This window comes from Protobothrops mucrosquamatus, unplaced genomic scaffold (assembly GCF_001527695.2).
Source record: "Protobothrops mucrosquamatus isolate PMUCROS unplaced genomic scaffold, P.Mucros_1.0 scaffold593, whole genome shotgun sequence".
Taxonomy (NCBI): Eukaryota; Metazoa; Chordata; class Lepidosauria; order Squamata; family Viperidae; genus Protobothrops; species Protobothrops mucrosquamatus.
In genome coordinates, this window is record NW_015386892.1 from 724,558 (window position 1) to 745,354 (window position 20,797).

Consider the following 20,797-nt stretch of genomic DNA (forward strand, 5'->3'; position numbering starts at 1 on the left):
CCTCCTCCTCCTCCTCCTCCTCCTCTTCTTCTTCTTCTTCTTCTTCTTCTTCTTCTTCTTCTTCTTCTTCTTCTTCTTTTCTTCTTCTTCTTCTTCTTCTTCTTCTTCCGGCTAATGAAACGTCTGCAAGAAAACCACCCAGCTCAGAGAGCACCAAGGACCCCACAGTCCTCCTCTTCCTCCTCGGATTGTCCTGGGCTCACACAATCATCCCCTTTTGTGACCTTCTGACCAGCAAAATCAACGGGGAAGCCAGATTCACTTAACAACCGTGTTCCTAACTTAACAACGGCAGAGAATTCACTCAAGAACCGTGGCAAGAAAGATGGGGCAAAATGGAGCAAAACTCACTTAAACACGGTCTCGCTCAGCAGCCACAAAAAGGACCATGGTGGTCCTAAGTCAAGGACTACCTGTGTTTGCATGCTATGACTCAGGGCATCCTTTGAGTCTCCTTAATTAGCGAGGGCGATTAGGGATCTAATTTAATCCCCTGCCTGCGGGGATCTCTGTTTTGCAAGCTGCGTTGTTTCCGAATATTGTATATTTAAGAGGGCTGCTTGCTATAATTTTCTTCCCTGGAGGCAGCTGGCAGGGAACCAGCTAGCGTTTCTTGCCCTGGAGGGATCGTTGAGAGAGCCAGAAGACAGAATCCCTCACATTTGTTCAGGCAGGGAGAAAAGACGTGGAGGGAAGTTACACCAGGGTTGAGACCTGCCCCTTTGTGTGTCTGCATGTGTGTTTGTTGCCTGTACTCCAAACAAGCAGCTTTACGGTTAACCTCACGTCGTCTCTTTTCCCCCTCTTCAATATCTATTCATTTATTCGTTTATAATATATAATTCAAAAATACAAAAGGAAATAGTAGGAAAATAGGGGAGGGGAAAGGGTTGGGTAAAGGGGAAAAAAGGAAAGCTTTAAAGGGATCTACACTAGTGTTTCCCCTCCTGGATACACACACAAACACACACACACACACACAAATACATACAAACGCACAGCTTCCCCTGCCATCCTTCTCTGCAAGGATGGTGTGTAGAAGTTGCAACACATCTGGAAGTAGATGATTCTCAGTCATCATCCAGGACAGTCATGGTTGTCCCAACGGTGCTTTTTTCCAAAAGGCAACTGGACTTCCTTCTTGTTGCTTTTTCCTTGAAAAAACATTTTGCTTCTCATCCGAGAAGCTGGAGGAATACAATGGCCATGCCCAGCAGTGTGTATGTGTGTGTGTGTTTATTACATGCACGGATATCCTTGCTGGAGACACGCAGTTTCCTGTATGGAAATAATCCACGGTGAGAGACAGTCACGTGCAACTAAATGCTTGGAGTTTTCCAGCTCTAATCTACAAATGCAGCTAACATGCTGAAAACTCTTTTAATTTCACAACATAGAGACAGATTCCCCCCCCCCATGCTCTGTTTAACTCTTTTCTAATGCAAAACTACATCAACAAAAGTCACCTAAAACTTCATTCCCTTGAAGAATCTCTTGTGTGTGGGAGGGTTGAGTATGTTATCCAGAGGGCACTCCAAATTGAAGTTGGTCGCATTATGACAACCATATCTGGCATATTCCATATTCCCTTCCCTTCTAACACTGATGATGTTAGCTAGTTGGGTAATAAAACATCTGCAAGCAAACCACCAAGCTCAGAGAACACCGAAGACCCCACATATTGGCCTTTTTCTGTCGAAGACCAAGTTGGCTAATCTTGGCATTGGGTTTCCTCTGCCTATTTTAATAATAATAATAAAGTTGGAAGGGACCTTGGAGGTCATCTAGTCCAACCCCCTGCTCAGGCAGGAAGCCCTGTACCATTCCAGACAAATGGCTGTCTAGTCTCTTCTTAAAAACTTCCAGTGTTAGAGCATTCACCGCTTCTGGAGGCAGGTTGTTCCACTGGTTAATTGTTCTGACTGTCAGGAAGTTTCTCCTTAGTTCTAGGTTGCTTCTCTCCTTGATTAGTTTCTATCTGTTGCTTCTAGTATTTTTTATGGAAGAAGGCTGGAAAATTACAGGTTGAAAGCCCTGCCCCCTCCACGTTCCACTTTTCCTTCTTGCCCTTTTGCAAGGTAACCACGTTCGCCTTATTTTAAGAAGAGACTTAATTCTTTCCTTAGGAATTTGCAATCTGACCCAACATGTTTAGGAAACGAGATTGCAGTTACCTGCAGCCCACGTTAACCCTCTGCATCTGGAAAGCAGATGGGAGAGACCCATCTCTTCACACAGATGACTCTTCCTAGGTTTTTGGCTGATTCAGAGATCTGTGTTTGGCCCCGAGGCTTGCTTGCGGCCACGTCTTGACTGAGTTCACGGTGCCAAAACTAGTAATTAGCTGCTCTCAGACTTTAGTCGTCTCGGCCTCTCTCAGTTCCTCTTGAGCAGAGCTGCTGCAAGCGTTGAGCCGTCACACCTCTCCCCACTTTTATTTTTCAGCGTTCAAAGCCTTTTCTTTTCTTTTTTGGGGGGTCGGGCTCGGCCTTTTGATCGAGTTCTACAAAGAAAGAAGACTTTTAATTATGGATCAAAGCAGGGGCTTCCTCGGGACCCCCGTGGGAGTCATCGCCTAGCGAATGCTTGAACTGGAAACTTGGTTAAGGGGGAGGTTTCTGCCAGCGAAGAAGTAATTCTGGTGACGTCAACCCGACCAATCTCCTTTTGCTTGTGGCTTTTGTGCAGATGCCTTGCTGGCAGATCTGGAATCCACGACCTCCCATATCTCCAAACGGCCGGTGTTTCTGTCGGAGGAAACCTCGTATTCTTATCCAACTGGAAACCACACTTACCAAGAAGTGTCTCTGCCACCGCCGGTGCCGCCTCCTCCTTCCACCGAGGCCTTGAACGGGACCGTGAGCATCTCTTTAGAGCAATGGCACCCCGTCCTTCCGAGAAACCCCCACCAGCAGGTATCGTATTTACTAAATCTTAACTTTCCATAACGCTCTTCCTCCTGTACTTTGAAAGAAGCGCAGAGAAGACCTCACCTTACAAGGATTCATTTAGTGACTGTTTGAAATCACAACAGCACTGAAAAAAAATGGTCCTCATATTTACAACCGTTGCAGCAGCATCCCCAGGGTCGCGTGTTCAAAATCTGGGGGTTTGGCCACTGGCCTGTCTTTATGACAGCGGCCAGGTCCCTGGGGCGTCCGATAAGAAAAGTCAAATTAGGAAGAACTGGATTCGCTTAACGGCCACCCTATTCCTTTAACAACTTCAGCGGTTTGCTGAACGGTGGCGAGAATGGTTGTAAAACGGGGCGTGATTCGTTTCACAGCTTCCTTGCTTAGCAGCAGAAATGTTGCGCTTAATTAGGGTCATAAGTTGAGGACTACATGCGTGGCAAAATTCCTGGGTCTGAAGTGCATTTGACCAGAAGTTCAAACTTTTTCACACGTATCATGACTGTAAATTTTATAGCTCAGTCGACATAAATTTCCTTCTGGGGAGGCCAGATCAATTTTACCTGAATTTCCTCCTTCAGAAGTTAAAACCGTTCATTACCTGCGCAGTAGTTAAATGTTGTGTAGCTGTACAACAGGAAAAGCAGCTACAATTGGCCAAAGACATATTTACCTTCGTTTTAAAACACGACTTGGTTTGATGCATCCTAGCTGTTAATTGTAGGGGAATACGTCGTTTTTAGTTTTATAATTTTGTTCCTATTCATGTTTTAGGTTGATCGCTCGAGTAACAACTGTACTGACGCAGTTACAGAGGAGTCAAAGTTAGACTTTGTGATTTATTCAGCTAGTAGTTACTATAAGTGCAGGAAGGAGCATCAGATACGTTCACTGCGTTGAGTTATTTATAAAAATAATGATGGTAGGATCAAAAACAAAACTAAAAGCTAAAGCTATATTATTGTTTTTATCTGCCTCGCCTTGGTTGTGTTCTTCTAAATTTTGCTGACAAAATAAACGTTATTGATTATTATTACTGTTTAGCTCAGTGGTTAAAGATGCTGAGCTTGTCAGCTAAAAAGCTGACAGCCCAGGTTTGAGACCTAGCACCGTGCGATGGGGTGAGCTCTCGTTCCTTGCTCCAGCTCCTGCCCATTGAGCAGTTCGAAAGCCTGAAAATGCAAGTAGATAACTAGGTACCACTTCGGTGGGAAGGCAATAGCATTCCGTGGCTCTCGGTGTATAGTCGTGCTGGCCACGTGACCACAGAAGTGTCTTCGGACAACACTGTCTCCCTTGGCTAAGAAACAGAGATGGACACCGGCTCCTAGAGTCGGAAACGACTGGGTTCACTTCACCACCAATGCAAAAAAGGTCATAAAATCGGGTCAGTAGTTGTGCTTTGCAACTGTCACGACGTAATGGACTGGTTCCATTAGAGTCATAACTCAAGGACCAGAGCCAAGGTAAAAACAAATCCGTCAGTAATAAGTTAGAGACATCCTTTTGCCGCTTCCAAATAGAATGTAAGCCTAATTTAATTCCTGCTCTCTATAAAACCACTCTCTTCACGAGTCCCTTGAAGAGCATCTCTTCTTACAACATCATCGCACTAATGTTGTTAACTCAGTGGCTCCTTCGTGGCCGTTTTGCATAAAAGAGCTTAATTATTGCTCGCAGAGGAGATGCTGACTCATATTACTGATTTCAGCGGCTCGGCTTCTCCTTCACCACAGCCAGACTTAGGACCTAGAATACAGGCAGTCCTCAACTTATGCCCACCATTGAGCCCCGGATCTCTTGTCGTTAAGCGAGACATTTGTCGTGAGCTTTGCCCCATTTTACGACCTTTCTCACCAGTTCTCAGCTACACGGTTGTGAAGTGAAGCGGGCTTCCCCGTTGACGTTGCCTGTCAGAAGGTTGAAAAAGGGGATCACGTGGAGACCCCGGGACCCTACTGCAACCGTCATAAATACGAGTCAGTTGCCAAGCGTCCGAATTTTGATCACGTGACCATGGGGACGCTGCATACGGTCCTAAGTATGAAAACCAGACACCCTTTGGTGATTCCCTGGCAGCTGGAAGCGGCGTTAAAGATTTGCTGCTTCCTTGACTTCATCGGAAGAAACCTGCTTTTGGCTGTAGCTTTGTGAAGTGGAGTTGTGCTGTGTTGTGTTAGCCGTGAGGAGCTCATTGTGCCTGATATCCGGTGGGGATTTAAATGCTGACTCCTCTTTTCACAGAGAGCATTTCCTGATCCAGCACAGGACTGTTCCTATTTTATCGCTGGCCATTTAAAAGTTTTTTCTTTTTTGTGTTTTAATTTTTAATTTAATTTATTTTTTTAAATTTAAATTTTAAAAGTTTGGGGCTCAGTTGTGGACGTAGGTGAAGGACCGCCTGTGTAGCTCCCACAGCTGTTTTTTCTAGTGCAGTCGGATCTTCTAGAAGAAATATTGACCGATGGAGCTGGCGATCCTAACTTGGGTTTCAATAAAATGTCCAATTCATTTTTGCAGCCGCCGTCTCAGTCTCCTGTGTATAGTTCCAGTGCCTCTGTGTCCAGAGAGTGCGCCATCTCTCCTTCGCGGGCCAGTGACGAGGAACACGTCTATAGGTATTCTATTTTCCCCACCTTGATTAGAATAACAGAGTTGGAAGGGACCTTGGGGGGGTCATCTAGTCCAGCCCCCTGCTCAAGCAGGAGACCGCCTAGACCATTTCTGGACAAATGGCTGCCCAGTCTCTTCTTAAAAAACCTCCAGCGATGAAGCACCCACAACTTCTGGAGGCAGGCCGTTCCACTGGTTAATTGTCCTCACTGTCAGGAAGTTTCTCCTCCCTTCTAGGTTGAATCTCTCCTTGATCACTTTCCATCCATTGTTCCTTGTATTATCTAGCTAGTTCAGCCCCCGGGTGTCAGACGGGGCTGGGAAATGCCCTTGTGGTCATACCGAAGGGGAGAGGTTGATTCAGGGGCTATGATTGTAACTCACACCAATTGTTTAGATTGGCGTTAGCATGTTCTAGGCATCCAGCCAAGTGTCCTGGGTAAACAAACCACAGCTTATTGCAACATGCAACCAAGCCAGCATAAGGCAGCTTCTTCTATTACCGCTGTGCCTTTGCCAACTTTTCCCACGTGCATCGCTCTTGTGGTTCCTATGTGAAAAACAAACATGTAAAAATAAAGAAAGGGAAGGGACGGGAAGAAGGAAGGAAGGAAGGGAAGGGAGAAATAGAGAGGAATGGAAAATAAAGGGAGAGAGAGAGAGAGGGAGGGGAGGTAAAGAGAGCAAGACAGGAAGGGAGGGAGGGAAGGAGGAAGGAAGGAAAACAAAGACAGAGGAAGGAAAGGAGGGAGGGAAAAGGAGTAATAGGAAGAGTGGAAGGGTGGAAGGAGGGAAGAAGGGAGGAAGGAAAACGAGGGAGAGAGGGAAAACGAATAAGACACAGGAAGGGTGGAGGGAGGGAGGAAGGAGGAAGGAAAAGAAAGAGGAAGGAAAGGAGAGAGGGAAAAGGAGTAAGAGGAAGGGGGACGGAGGAAGGAAGGAAAAGAGAGAGGAAGGAAAGGGAGGGAAAAGGAATAAGACAGGGTGGAAGGAAGGAAGGAAGGAAGGAAGGAAGGAAGGAAGGAAGGAAGGAAGGAAGGAAGGAAGGGAACCTGTTTGATCAGAGCATTGTTGCTTAGGAATCCCTTCAAACTGACCCTGTGTTTATCCCTCCAACTCCAGTTTCCCCAATAAACAGAAGTCTGCGGAACCGTCTCCCACCCTGATGAGCTCCTCCTTAGGCAATAACCTGTCAGAACTGGACCGGCTCCTCTTGGAATTGAACGCTGTCCAACACAACCCCCCACCTGGCAGTCCCACAGGTATGAGGGGGCCGGGCTCTAGGACCGATGGGGGGCTGGGGAGGAAGGGGGGGTGGTGAGAGCAAAGGGGGGAGGAGGAGAGCGGCAGCACAACCGGAACCTGGAATGGCTACACAGGGTAGTCCTCAACCTACGATCACGATGGACTCCAAAATGTGAGAAGTGAGAAATTTAAGTGAGTTTTGCCTCATTTTGCAACCTTTCTGTTGTTAAGTGAGTCACCTGGCTGCCTTCTGGATGGGGAAAGGCGCTTCCAAGTCCTGTCTGTGTTTTTTTACTTGTCAGATGAGACCCCGGGAAGCCCCTCGCAGCCTGGTGGGACCGGCTCTCACTACAGCCTCCTGGAGAACACTACCTCTTTGACCGCACAGCCGATGGCTCCGGCGAAGGAAAAGCCCAAGTGGAACGGAGGGCCCGGGGTGGAAGAAGTGTGCCCCAGCGTGGAGAGCCTTCTGGATGAACTGGAGAGCTCCGTGCCCAGCCCAGTGTGAGTAGCCACCGGACTGCTATCCCTCCGGCTAGGCTGTGGTGGTTTCTGGAGAGAGAGTGCAATTCATGGTGTCTTCCATTAGAACAGTCTTTCTCAACCTTGGCAACTCTAAGATGGGTGGACTTCAAGCCCCAGAATTCCCCTGTCAGCATGCTTTAAGATGGATGAACTTCCACTCCCAGAATTTCCTGGCCACACATTTTAAGATGGGTGGACTTCAAGTCCCAGAGTTCCCAGTCCAGAATGTTTTAAGATGGGTGGACTTCAACGCCCAGAATTTCCTAGCCACAGGCTTTAAGATGAGTGGATTTCAATTCCCAGAGTTCCCGAAGGAGTGGAGAACTACCTGTAATCTAGTTAATGAAGTTAATATAGTTAATGTACAAAAGGAATAAATTACCTTTATTTTTTAATATTTCTTATTATCTTGTGAGGGTCGTATTCCTAGCTGCCTATGGGCTGTGGGTTGGACCTGTCTGCTCTACCTGGAAAGGCGAAGGCCACAGGGGGCTGGGATGGGGGTGGGTGGGGCAGGGGTCTTTCTCTCTGTTCCTGGAAGCCCGTCTCAGATGACCCCTTCTGTCTCCTTTGCCTCCATTAGACCAGCTATTACTGTGAATCAGGGAGAGATGAACAGTCCCCAGAGGTTCATCTCCAGCCAGCAACAGACCCGCATCTCTGCCTCTTCAGCAACCAGAGAACTGGATGAGCTCATGGCTTCCCTTTCAGACTTCAAGGTGCCCTCTTGTTATCATTTGTCCCCCTTCCTTTTCTGGCCTAGGGATGATTGTCTTGGCACATCTTCAACCTTAACCCCTTGTTCACAAATTGGCGTCAACCGAGATGTCTTGGGTTATGTGGGGCCCCTGGTACTCTCGGAGTTTGGCTGGTTTTCTTGCAGACGTTTCATTGCCCAACTAGGTAACATCATCAGTGCTAGAAGGGAGTGGAGTTTGTGGGAAGGAGGAGGAGGAGGAGGAGGAGGAGGAGGAGGAGGAGGAGGAGGAGGAGGACAATGACTGTGGGGTCCTTGGTGCTCTCTGAGTTTGGTGGTTTTCTTGCAGATGTTTCATTACCCAACTGGGTAACATCATCAGTGCTAGAAGGGAGTGGGGTTTGTGGGGTGGTGCTGCTGGTGATGGTGGTGGTGGAGGAGGAAGAGGAGGAGGAGAAGAAGGAGGACTGAGGAATCGTTGGTGCTCTCTGAACTTGGCTGTTTTCTTGCGGACATTTCATGACCCAACTAGGTAACATCATCAATACCAGTAGGGAGCACCATCTTTGGCTGCTGAATTGAGCCAAATTCTATGTGAACTTACACTCTGCATTTGCAACTCTTCTCCTTTGCAAGCTCATGCCTTGGTCCCTTGGGACCGGTTCCGTGCAGAGAGGTTTTTCCACAGGGTGCATGGTTGTGTGTGCTGCCTGCATCCCATGGATGGGGCTTTGCTTGTTTGTGTGGACCAGTTGCTGGCATGTCGCGGCCTGGTGCCGGTCCACGGACCGGGGGTTGGGGACCCCTGAGTTAGAGGTCTATTTTGGCATCATCTGATCCAGGGATCTCCAAATTTTGGCAACTTTAAGACTTGTGGACTTCAACTCTCAGAATTCCCCAGCCAAGCTGAGGGATTCTGGAAGTTGAAGTCCACAAGTCCTAAATGCCAACCTTGGAGACCTGTGATCTTTAGTCCATAAGGAGAAGACAACCTGTTTTGTGATTAGGCTGCTACCAGGAATTATTAGATTTTTTATGACCTTTTTCCCTGGATCTCCTTTGCCTTTAATTAACTTGAGTGGGTTTAATGTGGGGCCCTCTTTATTTTTCTGCCGCTTTCTGCTTTTTTTCCTTCTTCCTTCAATCCTGTTTCCATCTTTTCTCCCGTCTTCCTTTCTCTCTCTTTCTCTCTCTCTCTCCCCCTTCCTTCTTCCCGCCTTCCTTTCTCTTTCAGACCAGTTCCACCATATCTCTAGCCTCTGAGCCTTCCCTGCAGCCCTCTACTGGACCACCTGGCCCAGCTCCATCCCACACGGTCCCTCCGCTGGCCTCCAAGCCACACAGGGCCAAACACGATGGGTGTGACCTGGGCTCTGAGGTCCCTCTTGAGTTGAAGGTCCTTCACATTGATGAGAAAAGCAGCAGTGTAGCGGTGGCTGCGATTCCAGAACCTTCTTCCACCACGTTGCATCGTCACCCTGCCAGAGCTTGGACGAAACCCCCCCTTGGTAAAGCGTCTGCCCCTCTCCCAAGTTCAGATGGGCCCAGCAAAACCACCCTTGAGAAGACACGCGTCTCTTCTTCAGAGCCCGAGTCATTATTTATTTGTGCGGATGGCGCAGGAACACTGAGTCAAAAACCCAGGAAACCAGAAGGACTTTGGAAGGAGAACCTCAACCGTGAAGTCAAGGATGACCTTCCTTCGGTTTCGAGCAGGTTTTTGAAGATGTCAGCTCCCCAAGAACATGAAGAGAGGGCTCCCTTTCATCGCAAAGCTCCTTTTCTCAAGGAGAATGGAATGAGGACAATCGGTTACACCAGGCAGAGTCATTCAGAAACATCTCTGTTGGCCCCAAGGACGTCTGTCAAGAAGGACCAGGTTGGGCCACCCGACCTTTTTAATGTAGAAAGATGGGAGAGTTTCCCAGGCACCAAAAGTCAGCCAGGCTGGGCTACGCCGCAGCAGGCCTCAAACCAGAGGGCCGAAATTCGAGATCCAGTGAGGGCAAACAGCTGTCCTGATGTTGCCCAGAGGGGATCCAGAAAGAACAGCCTTCCGAATGGGGTTGCGGCTACTCCAAAGGCTGCAGGACATGTCTGGGAAGAGGAACTGGACCGTATCGCTGGTCCTGCGGTCCCTGTGGCGGAGAGGATGTCCACTTCGAGCCAGGCAGGCCTAAGAATGAATGGGGAGAGATGAGTGAGCTGGTGTCTCCATGCTGCTTCTCGTTGGGCTGCGCATGAAACGTGCTTTGGAGTTTGCCCCTGGATTTAGGAAGTCTGCATGCTTCTCCTAGATAGATACAACCAGCCCGTGGTGTAGGACGGTGTTTGGTGTTGCTCTTAATATGTTTTGGGTTTTCGCTGGGCTCTCTGCTGAGCAGAGAAAGAGAGAATGCTCCCTTGGGATGCTCTTGTTGGAGAGAAATGGAGCCACCTTAAATGACAAGGATAGGGCTCACCTCCACGTAGGAATCACCTTCTGTACACCAGGATTTCTCAACCACTTTTAAGAGATAGGGACTTCAGAGGCTTCAATTCTCCACCCATGCGTCTTAAAAGTTGCGTAGGTTGAGAAACACAGTTGTGGATTGTGGCAGAAAGACGTCGCCTGCCTAAGATCAAACCACGGGAAATGTCTGTTCCTTAGGCCTATGGCTGTAAACCAGGAGTGTCCAACTTCTCCATTGATTTTGGTGGTTTTAAGGGTCTTTCTAAACCCCTCACCAAGTCTCGGCTGCTCCATTTGGCCAAAGGAGCTGAATTTTCATGTTTAATAAAGGAGAATATTTGTAGCTCAGGGTTGACATGAGGGGTCCCTGGTGCTCTCTGAGCTTGCTTGTTTTCTTGCAGACGTTTCATTATCCAGCTAGGTAACATTGTCAGTGCTAGAAGGGGATGGGATTTGCAGAAAGGAGGAGGAGGATTATTGGGGTCCCTGGTGCTCTCTGAGCTTGCTTGTTTTCTTGCAGATATTTCATTGTCCAACTAGGTAACAACATCAATGCTAGTGAGAAGTGTAGTTTACTCTCAGTTTACGTTCTAGTGGCTTGACTGTCAGTGTTGGTGGCGGTGGTCTTCACCACAGCCAAAGAATCTCTAAGAACACTGACAGGCAAGCCAGCAGAATATAAACGGAGAGCAAACCCAACTCTTTACTAGCACTGATGTTGCTACCTACTTGGGTAATGAAATGTCTGCACGAAAACAAGCTCAGAGGGTACCCAGGACCCCTCACCTTCACGTTTGGATGAGGTGGCTGCAGTTGGAGAGCTTTCCTAACAATGGATTGGCTGCTGATGGCCGTGCCAAAAAGACTGTCCTCCCGTTGAGGAAGGAGGTCATTCCTGCTTTCCCGGCTTGTGACCACTAACCCCGGCGAACGCAAAGACCTCGCACCCTGTGCCTTCCAGTTCAAGGGGAAGCTTGCTCAACCCGAACGTTTTCCTCCCCTTAAGATCCAATCGGTGATCAGGAAAACCAGAGAGATCTCCAACGTGCACCCCATGTGCCGCGATCTCTCGCCGAGACGCAAGCTGGGCCCGGTCATCTTCCATAAAAGCGTCTCCCAAGACCGCCTGATCGAGGAACTTCAAGACAGGTTGGGCATCAGCAAAGTCGAAGAGGAAGATTGGCAACGAAGGCCCGACGACTGGTTGACCGAGGGGGTCGTCATCACCTCCAGGCCTCAAAAGAAAAAGAAGGATGGTAGTCAACAAATTGAAAAGGTAGCCGAGGAGCTCTGAAGGAGTCTTCCAGTTGATAGGAGGAACATAGTTGTGGAGTGTTGGTTGCAGAGTATCTCTTGGTAAGTCCAGAGAGAGCATTTCCATGGCTGGTGGCAGATGGATCTCCTCTCTTCTTGGTTAGGCCTACAGCAGATGACACCAAGATCATTTCTTAATTTTCACCCTTCGTGTTTTGCCCATTAAGAGTCTTGCCGGCCGATTTGAACATTAGGAATGGGCAGAGAGCAGAGGTCCTTCTCTTGAGGGCCAAGATAGAGCAGAGAGGAACGTTGTGAGGCAGCTTCTGAATTGAGAGAAAAGCAGATGCTTCCTTGATTGCAGGTCAAAAAAAAAAAGGCATCCCTCCCTTGTAAATTGTGGGCCTATTCTCTGAAGTATATTTGGAGAATATACCTATTCTCCAAAGCACCAGAAGGCAGGACAAGAAGCAACGGATGGAAACTCAGCAAGGAGAGAACCAACCTAGAACTAAGGAGGAATTTCCTGACAGTGAGAACAATTAACCGGTGGAACAGCTTGCCTCCAGAAGTTGTGGGTGCTCCACCACTGGAGGTTTTTAAAGAAGAGATTGGTCTGAAATGGTTTAGGATTTCCTGCTTGAGAGGGGGTCAGACTAGAAGACTTCCAAGGTCCCTTCCAATTCTTATTATTTTTTATGGGCCTTAATATCCTGCTGGAGTCCAGAAAAGCAGATTCAAGATAAGCTTGTTTTGCTGGTTGATTACTAGGAAGTAAGAGAGATGGGGAATATTCATTCTGCTCTCAAACTGCTAATTCCCATCAGTTGAAGTTCACCACACGGTGGCTTAGTTAGTTGGCTCAAAATCCGTACTCCTCTGGACTGTTTTCATCTCTGATTGGTTTGGGGTTCCCAACAGGGGCCAGTCGTGGGTCAGTTCCTTAGAAATTGGAAGTTGTAGAGGGAGGCCTCCTGGATTTTTCCAAGGAAGACCTTGGATCCCCGTTTTCTTGGATGGAATGCTTAGCATCCTTAGATGGCTTTTGAAGCCCCTTCCATCCAGTTGGAGGCAGAAGGAACTCAACAGATGAAAGCCTACAAAGATGCAGGCTTTCCGTTTCTACTTGGAAATGCTTCTAGTTGTTGTTATTCTGTTTTTGCTGTTGTTGTGTTCCGATGGAAGCTCTATGTTCTTCAGGAAGGTGAGGTAGGGGTACGGTTACGTTTCTCCAACCCTTTGGTTTCCAAAAAGGGTAGACCTCAACTCTCAGACTCCCCCAGCCTACATGTCCATTGGTGAGACTTCTGGAGTTGACCTCCACCCTTTGAGAAGTGCCCGGGTTGGAGAAGGTTGACCTCCATGATCTTCTTCTGGTGCCTCCAAGTCTTTCTGTCTTTGAACTGTTCATGTTTCTTCCTGCCTTTTTTCCCTCAGGTGATCATTCCTGCTATGTCACCCCTTCCTCTGAGGAGAACCGTCTCTGTCCTGCCTTCTCCTCCACCACAGCTTCCAAAAGATGTCTCCCAGGCCGCTTCTGTCAAAGCCACTCTGGGCTCTTCTCTCTCATCTGCTCCTCCTCCTCCTCCACCACCACCTCCCCTGGCCTTGCCCGCATCGCCACATATCCCTCAGCTGCGCTTTGTGCCATCCGCCCACCCGATTCAGCCTCCCATCCCGTGGGAAATGCTGTTGGAAGAAGTTTCCCTCGAGCAGACACCGATTCCCACCCAGCCCAGCGGAGAGGCCCCTTCCTCCAAAACCTTGGTGTCGGTTAGCTGTCAAACAGAGGAGGCTTCCTTCTCCCCACCGCAGCAGGCACGATCTGTCTTTGATGTTCTCCTGCTTCATGAAAGTAAAGTTTTCGCCGATCGTAACTAAGTCTGGGTAAATCCCAGGATTCCCTGACCTGGTGTCCTTCAGATGTATGGGCTTCAGTTCCCAGAAGCCTCTGCAATGGCACCATGGGCTAAGGAACTCTGGGAACTGGAATGGGTACATCCAGAGTGTGTCTTGTTGAGGGAGGTTGTAGGCTGAAATCTGAAGCTCCAGGAGGAGAAAATAGGTTCCATGCATTAGGTGGGGCACAGCCTAGAATCCTGTAACCTGACCAGAATAGTTGGCCCGAGAATTAATGAAAATGTTGCATAATATAGAGAGGATCATTCATTCATTCATATTCATTCATTCATTCATGTCTGTCAGTCAGTCACAATAGCTGCCCATCTCCGTCAACGACTGAGAAAATACGTCTTTAAATTAGGCAGGGAATCCAGAAGTTTCTTAAAACTCCACAGTCCCGTCAGCCTTTTTAAACGGTTACAGCCTGCCCAGCTCATTCTTGAAATTCTGCTTTTCAGGTCCTTCCTATTTCACCTTTGGACCCCGTCCTTGCTACTCGCCCACCTACACCTGAGAAGGCAGGACTTTTGCTTTTCATGCCTGTGTCAGCATGTTGAGTGGGAAAATAGTTCTTTGACAAAAATGTGGACCCTGCATGGAGTTTGCAAGTGGCTGGTAGAAATGGAGTTTGCTGGGTTTTCCTAAGGCTCGCCGGTCTGCTTCGTTGCAAGCTTAAAAAAAATGGTGGTCCGCTTTTTTTAAAATCTAGCATGAATTTTGCAGGTCTGTTGGCATGGCCATCTCAAGGAGGTGGAGAAATTTGGGGCTAGAGAAAGAGAAGGCGATAGACATTCAGCAACCAAGCCTGTAAAGTTGCTAGTCCCCTGTGAGAAGTGAATTATAAATTATTATAAAAGTTAATCTCAGCCTATGAAAGTTACTAGGAGCGGTGATGGCGCAGGGGTTAGAATAGACTACCTGTATTCCAACTCTGTTACAAAAATCGAATTTTTTACAGTAAAGTTTAAAAGGGTTCCTTTCTCTAGCCTCACCCTCGTTCAGAATTGCTGCGTTGTGTTTTGGGGAGTGGACGAGTGGAACCGCTGAGGGGGGTCCTGCTGTGTGGAAGTGGCTCTGAACGTTGTCTGGGCTTGCAAAATGTGTGGGTCCTTTTCTTAGGGAGACCATGGTGACACAGGTTTTGACAACCCCCCCCTTCTGTCTATCCTCAAGTGCGATCCTTTGCGAGCTTCTGCAGTTGCACCAAGGAATCCCTGAGTGGAAATTCAAAAGCGCCTGTTGATGTTCCAACGGTTAGAAGGACACTGCTGTGTTTCGTATCTCACCGTTCTCTGCTTGGCTCTCTCTCTTTAGTTTATGTCCCAGGGGAAAGGAGCTGGCAGCTACCCATCAACTACCCCTCCCAAGCCTGGCAGCCAGTTGGACAGCATGCTTGGAAGCCTCCAGTCTGACCTGCACAAACTTGGGGTAGCAACCGTTGCCAAAGGTGTGTGCGGAGCCTGCAAGAAGCCCATTGCCGGGCAGGTGAGTCTCAATCTCAGCTCTGTCATTTGGGCTTGTGGTGAAGGACTAGAATCCAGGCGTCGGTGAGTTCTAGTCCTGCCTTAGGCATGGGCGACTATGGGCCCATCGCCAGGATACGGTGAGTTTTAGTTCCACTTTAGCCAGGAAAGCCAGCTGGGTGACTTTGGATCGATCACCAGGAGGTTGTGAATTGTAGTCCTGCTTTAGGGCATGAAAGCCAGCTGGGTGACTATGGACCAGTCACCAGGGGATGGAGAGTTCTAGTTCCACCTTAGACATGAAAACCAGCTGGGTGATTTTGGGCCAATCACCAGGAGATGGTGAGTTCTAGTTCCACCTTAGGCCTGAAATCTGTCTGGGTGACTCTTCTTTGTCTTCTCCCACCCTAGGTGGTCACCGCCATGGGGAAGACCTGGCACCCCGAGCACTTCGTTTGCACCCATTGTCAGGAGGAAATTGGCTCCCGGAATTTCTTTGAGCGTGACAGCCAGCCTTACTGCGAGAGGGATTACCACAACCTCTTTTCGCCTCGCTGTTACTACTGCAACGGCCCCATCCTGGATGTAAGTCCCTGATTTTTTTATAATCTTCCTTTTCTATTAACTCAGTTCTTTTCCTAATCTGTCCCCTCTAGAGATCCTAATTTCCCATCATCCCTCAACATGGACCAGGCTGGGTGGTGTCCAGTTAGTCGACTTACAACAATTCGTTTACTGACCATTGGCAGTTACTACGGCCATGAAAAATGTGGCTAATGGCCGTTTTTCACACTTACGGCCGTTGCAGCATCCCCGCGGTCAGGGGATCAAAATTCAGATGCTGGGCAACTGACTCGTATTTACGACGGCCGTCGTGGCCTGGGTTCAAGTGATCCCCTTTTGCGACCTTCTGACAAGCCGAGTGAAACAGGGAAGCCAGATTAAATTTAACAAGCATCTTACTAACTTAAAACAATGGCAGCGATTCACTTAACAACCGTGGCAAGAATGGTCATAAAATGGGACAAAATTCACCTCACATCTGCCTCGCTTTATGCTCAGAAAATTGTGGGCTCCATTGTGTGGTCGTAAATCAAGGATGACCTGTAATTCCCCTCACTGTTCATTGGGCTGGACTAGTGAATTATACCAGTGGAATTCCACCCTCTCTGAATATTGACCGGGTTGGATGGGGAACGATGGGCTGCTTCATGGTTTGTGGTTTCTCCTTCTCCTCAGAAAGTGGTGACGGCCTTGGACAGAACATGGCACCCAGAACACTTCTTCTGCGCACAGTGTGGGGCGTTCTTTGGCCCTGAAGGTAGGGCTCTCCTGTGGATGATAGCCAAAATGTGTGACTTTCCCTCAAGAATTGAAGGGAGGAGGAGGAGGAGGAGGAGGAGGAGGAGGAGGAGAATTGTGGGTCCTTGGTATTTATTTGGTTGTTTTCTTGCAGATATTTCATTACCCAGCTAGGTAACATCATCAGTGCTAGAAGGAAGGGGGGTTTGTGGAGAAGAGGAGGAGGAGGAGGAGGAGGAGGAGGAGGATTGTGGGTTCATTGTGTTCTCTGAGTTTGGTTGTTTTCTTGCAGACGTTTCATTACCCAGCTAGGTAACATCATCAGTGCTAGAAAGGAAAGATGTTTGCTCTCAGTTTATATTGGGCTATTTATATATTATATTTTATACAAATTTATATATTACATTTATATATTATATTATTATAAATATTATAAATATTTAGATTTCTATTTGTATGACATCTCAGTTTATATTGGTCGGGCTGTTTACTGTTCACTTGTTGGCAGCTCTTTCCCTGAGGCGTCGTTTACGTCTTGATGGCTGCTCTGATGTTATTATATTAAACTGTGTATACACCATAGATTGTTCTGCCCTTCAGACGGATTAACCAGGTTTCTGTCCCGTGTGGCTTCTAGGCTTCCATGAGAAGGATGGCAAAGCCTATTGCCGCAAAGATTACTTCGACATGTTCGCTCCCAAATGTGGCGGATGTGCCCGGGCCATCCTGGAAAACTATATCTCGGCCTTGAACACCCTGTGGCACCCCGAGTGTTTCGTTTGCCGGGTAGGAGACCCCACCATTCCTTTCTTTCCCTCGTAACATCTCCAACATTTTTTAAGGAAACAGTTTCTTTGGAGGAAGGAAGGAAGGAAGGAAGGAAGGAAGGAAGGAAGGAAGGAAGGAAGGAAGGAAGGAAGGAAGGAAGGAAGGAGAAAATAGGATGAATGGGAGGGAGGGAGGGAGGGAGGGAAGGAAGGAAGGAAGGAAGGAAGGAAGGAAGGAAGGAAGGAAGGAAGGAAGGAAGGAAGGAAGGAAGGAAAGAAGGAAGAGCTGTGGTGGTGCAGTAGTTAGAATGCAGTATTGCAGGCTGACTCTGCCCACCACCAGTAGTTCGATCCTGACCGGCTCAAGGTTGACTCAGCTTTCCATCCTTCCGAGGTTGGTAAAATGAGGACCCGGATTGTTGGAGGGCAAGAGACTGACTCTATAAACCGCTTAGATAGGGCTGTAAAGCACTGTGAAGCGGTATATAAGTCGAAGTGCCATTGCCATTAACAAATGTCTCGCTTACCAATGCAAACGTTGATCTCAGTTGCGGCTGTAAGTCAAGAACTCCCTCTTATGTATTTTATACGCAGCCCAAGGCAACTCCTATTCGCTCAGTGCGGCAGTTGTGCTTGTAAGCCGAGGACTGATTGTTTTTCCTTGCCTGGCAGGAATGCTTCACCCCGTTCATCAATGGCAGCTTCTTCGAACATGACGGTCAACCCTACTGCGAAGTGCATTACCACGAACGCCGGGGCTCGCTCTGCTCCGGATGCCAAAAGCCCATCACAGGCCGCTGCATCACCGCGATGGCCAAGAAATTTCACCCGGAACACTTCGTGTGTGCCTTCTGCCTCAAGCAACTCAACAAGGGAACCTTCAAAGAGCAGAACGACAAGCCTTACTGTCAGAACTGCTTCCTGAAACTCTTCTCCTAAGGCTCGGCCCGCCCTTTGTGGCATCTCCTGCCAGGAAACCCCTTGCCTTGTTGCGTATCGTCCCGCGTTCAGCAACTCGAGCGGGTTGATGTAGGAGATGAGGAGGAAGAGGGTTCGTGTGTGTGGATGCGAATGAGATGCTCACAGCTGCTCTGGGAAGGGGGGGAAGATCCAGAGCAAGAGGCATAAAGGGCAGGGGTCTTCAAACTTGGCCCGTTTATGACTTGTGGACTTCAACTCCCAGAATTCCTCAGCCAGCATGCTGAGGGGAAAGGGAGAGGTTTCTATGCTGAGCCATGCTGGCTGAGGAATTCTGGGAATTGAAGCCCACAAGTCATCAAAGGGCCAAGTTTGAAGAACCCTGCCTAAGGGAGTAGGGAGGTTGGGTCTTCTCCAACCTATCCTCCGTTGAAGAACAGGGGAACCACACCACCCAGAATTCTGAGCCAGCTTTGCTGAGGGATTTTGGGAGCTCTGGTTTGGAGCCGTTTGGATGCTAAGGTGCCACGGTTTGGAAGAGGTCACGTCCAAAGAGATATTTGAGGAGGAAAAGGGTCTTCATGACATCCGAGAGCCATGAAGGACGTTGGGGCGGGTTTGGTGGACAGCAGCTAGGAGACAAGCAGGGCAAATTTTGGGATGGGGGAAAAGAAGGCAGAAAACTGGAACCTCCAACTTGGCAACGTTAAGCTTTGTGGACTTTTAACTCCCAACATTTTCCAGCGAGCCATGGGGAATTCTGGGAGTTGAACTCCACAATCCTAAAGTTGCCAAGTTTGGAGACCCCCCAATAGAGTGGATGAAACCTCTGAGTGTGATGTTTGGAGGACAACTGACTGTACGAGATTTCTGCAGTCTCCTGGTCTTCGTTTTGATTGTAAGGTGAGGTCTACTAGATTTTGTGGTGGTGGAAGTATAAAACCACAAATTTTGACTTTTTTTTTTTTTTGCCTCTTGATTCTTCTCCAGAACCATCTCTTGTGCCTGTGTGTAAGATTCTCCTCAGAGATGACCTTCTGAGCAATAATAACTTTTTCTATCGACTTAGCAATTTTTATAAACCCTTTGGCCCTTTCCCCCTTCCCGAGTGTTTTGATCGTGAGAAACAGTCTTTTTGCTATTAAGCTGAATGCTGTGTGTTTGGGTGAGGAATGTTGCGGTTTTTTTTACACTGGGTCTTGAATGCATAACAAAAAAAAAAGCTTTTAAATCTCTTATATGGAAATTTTAGTTTTATGAACATTTTTCGACAGATGCTTTTTAAGTATCTGATTTTTTTCCCGGGCAGGACCCTAAGCTGTGTTGGTTCCTGTCTTTATGAGCCTTGATGCTTTCTTAAAACCAACTATTAATTATATATAAATATATATATATATATATAAATCCTTTTTTAAACTGGAGGAGTGGAATCTGTTAGGAGTGTATGTATATTTTCCTTTCCCCCCCCTCTATTTTTGCTTATTAAGTAGTTTTGTAAGGATCAGGATTCAACTGGAACGGATTTTGTAAAAGGAAAACTTGTACAAAGACGAGAGAAAGACGAATCTGTCTGCTTTCTCCTGGATTTTTCAAAGAGCCTTAAGTTAACTTCAAAAGCACACGTGATAAACTATTTGCTTTTAAGTTCCATTGCCTTGTTTCACATGTTGCTCTTGGGGTGTGGCTTGCCACATAAATTTTACCCTTTGGTGGCTAGATTTTTTTCCTTTCTTTTGCCCACTGGCTTGGGGTCCCAGGCTGATGGAGGCAAGCTAGGAGAAGCAAAAACATGGACTGTTTGGAGTCTCCTTCTGGGATCAAACTGGAGATGTCCTCTCCAACCTTTTGTGGAAATTGGTTGCTCCTTGGAGAAAAATGTCCTGCCCAATGCATTTTTGCCTGGACTCTCTGAGCTTTGCTTTTTTTTTTTTTTTAAGGGAGAGGTTTTTCAAAGCCTGAGAAGCAGTGCAGTATTCCGTGGTTAAGATGCTGGGTTTTTCAGCTGGAAAGCTGGCAGCCCAGGTTTGAGACCCAGTATCATGCGACTGGGTGAGCTCCCGTCCTCAGCTCAGCTCTTGAGCACCTAGCAGTTCGAAAGCATGCAAGTGCGAGTAGATAACTAGATACCACTTCGGTGCGAAGGGTAACCAGGCTCCGTGACGTCACGCTGACCAAATGACCGGGGGAATGTCTTCGGACAGCGCTGGGCTCCGTGGCCTTGAAACGGAGACAAGCAGCGCCCCCTAGAGTCTGCAACTACTAGCAGAGTAAAATCCGCAGGGACCCCTTTGCCTTTATTTTTCTCAAAGCCTGAACTTGGAAAGAAGGCTCTTTCAAAATCCCGGCGGTTTGATCTCGCTTTCAACATGAGAAGGCCCATCGAATGATTTGATCGGCTGTCCGCGTTAGGACAAAAATGTGCCTTTTTCTCTCATTTTCTGTGCTTTTTTTTTTTTTAATCCCCATCCTTTGTGGGGGGGGAATGGACTGTCCTCTGCTACCATAGCTTTTGGCATTATAGGCAATTTTTTTAAAAAAAATCCTGTGCTTCACGCTCTTTTTTTTTTTTTTAACATAACTCTTTAAGTGCCTTAAAATGAAGTGGGTCTTGATGAAAACTTCAGCTGTTCTGCTCAGGAGGCGAAGGGGAGGTTTTCCTGTGGAATTATATTTCTCTCTCTCTCTCCCCTCCCCCCTCTCCATTTTCTGTATTCCTTTTGCAATGTGTTGTCCCCCTTCTTAAAAGT

The 20,797-nt window shown here is 47.8% G+C and overlaps 1 protein-coding gene across 1 annotated transcript in view; it reads left to right on the top strand.

Moving 5' to 3' along the window:
- The window catches only part of PXN (paxillin), a 32,390-nt gene extending 14,214 nt beyond the window's left edge, over nt 1-18,176 (top strand). Inside the window, exons 2-11 of the mRNA XM_015817474.1 lie at nt 2,689-2,915; nt 5,433-5,530; nt 6,648-6,787; nt 7,073-7,274; nt 7,879-8,014; nt 14,915-15,085; nt 15,475-15,648; nt 16,303-16,384; nt 17,003-17,151; nt 17,805-18,176. Of these exons, the coding sequence (XP_015672960.1) occupies nt 2,689-2,915; nt 5,433-5,530; nt 6,648-6,787; nt 7,073-7,274; nt 7,879-8,014; nt 14,915-15,085; nt 15,475-15,648; nt 16,303-16,384; nt 17,003-17,151; nt 17,805-18,071 (1,646 nt within the window). The 3' untranslated portion in view covers nt 18,072-18,176. The remainder of the gene's footprint in view (nt 1-2,688; nt 2,916-5,432; nt 5,531-6,647; nt 6,788-7,072; nt 7,275-7,878; nt 8,015-14,914; nt 15,086-15,474; nt 15,649-16,302; nt 16,385-17,002; nt 17,152-17,804) is intronic.
- The last annotated feature ends 2,621 nt before the right edge of the window (nt 18,177-20,797 follow it).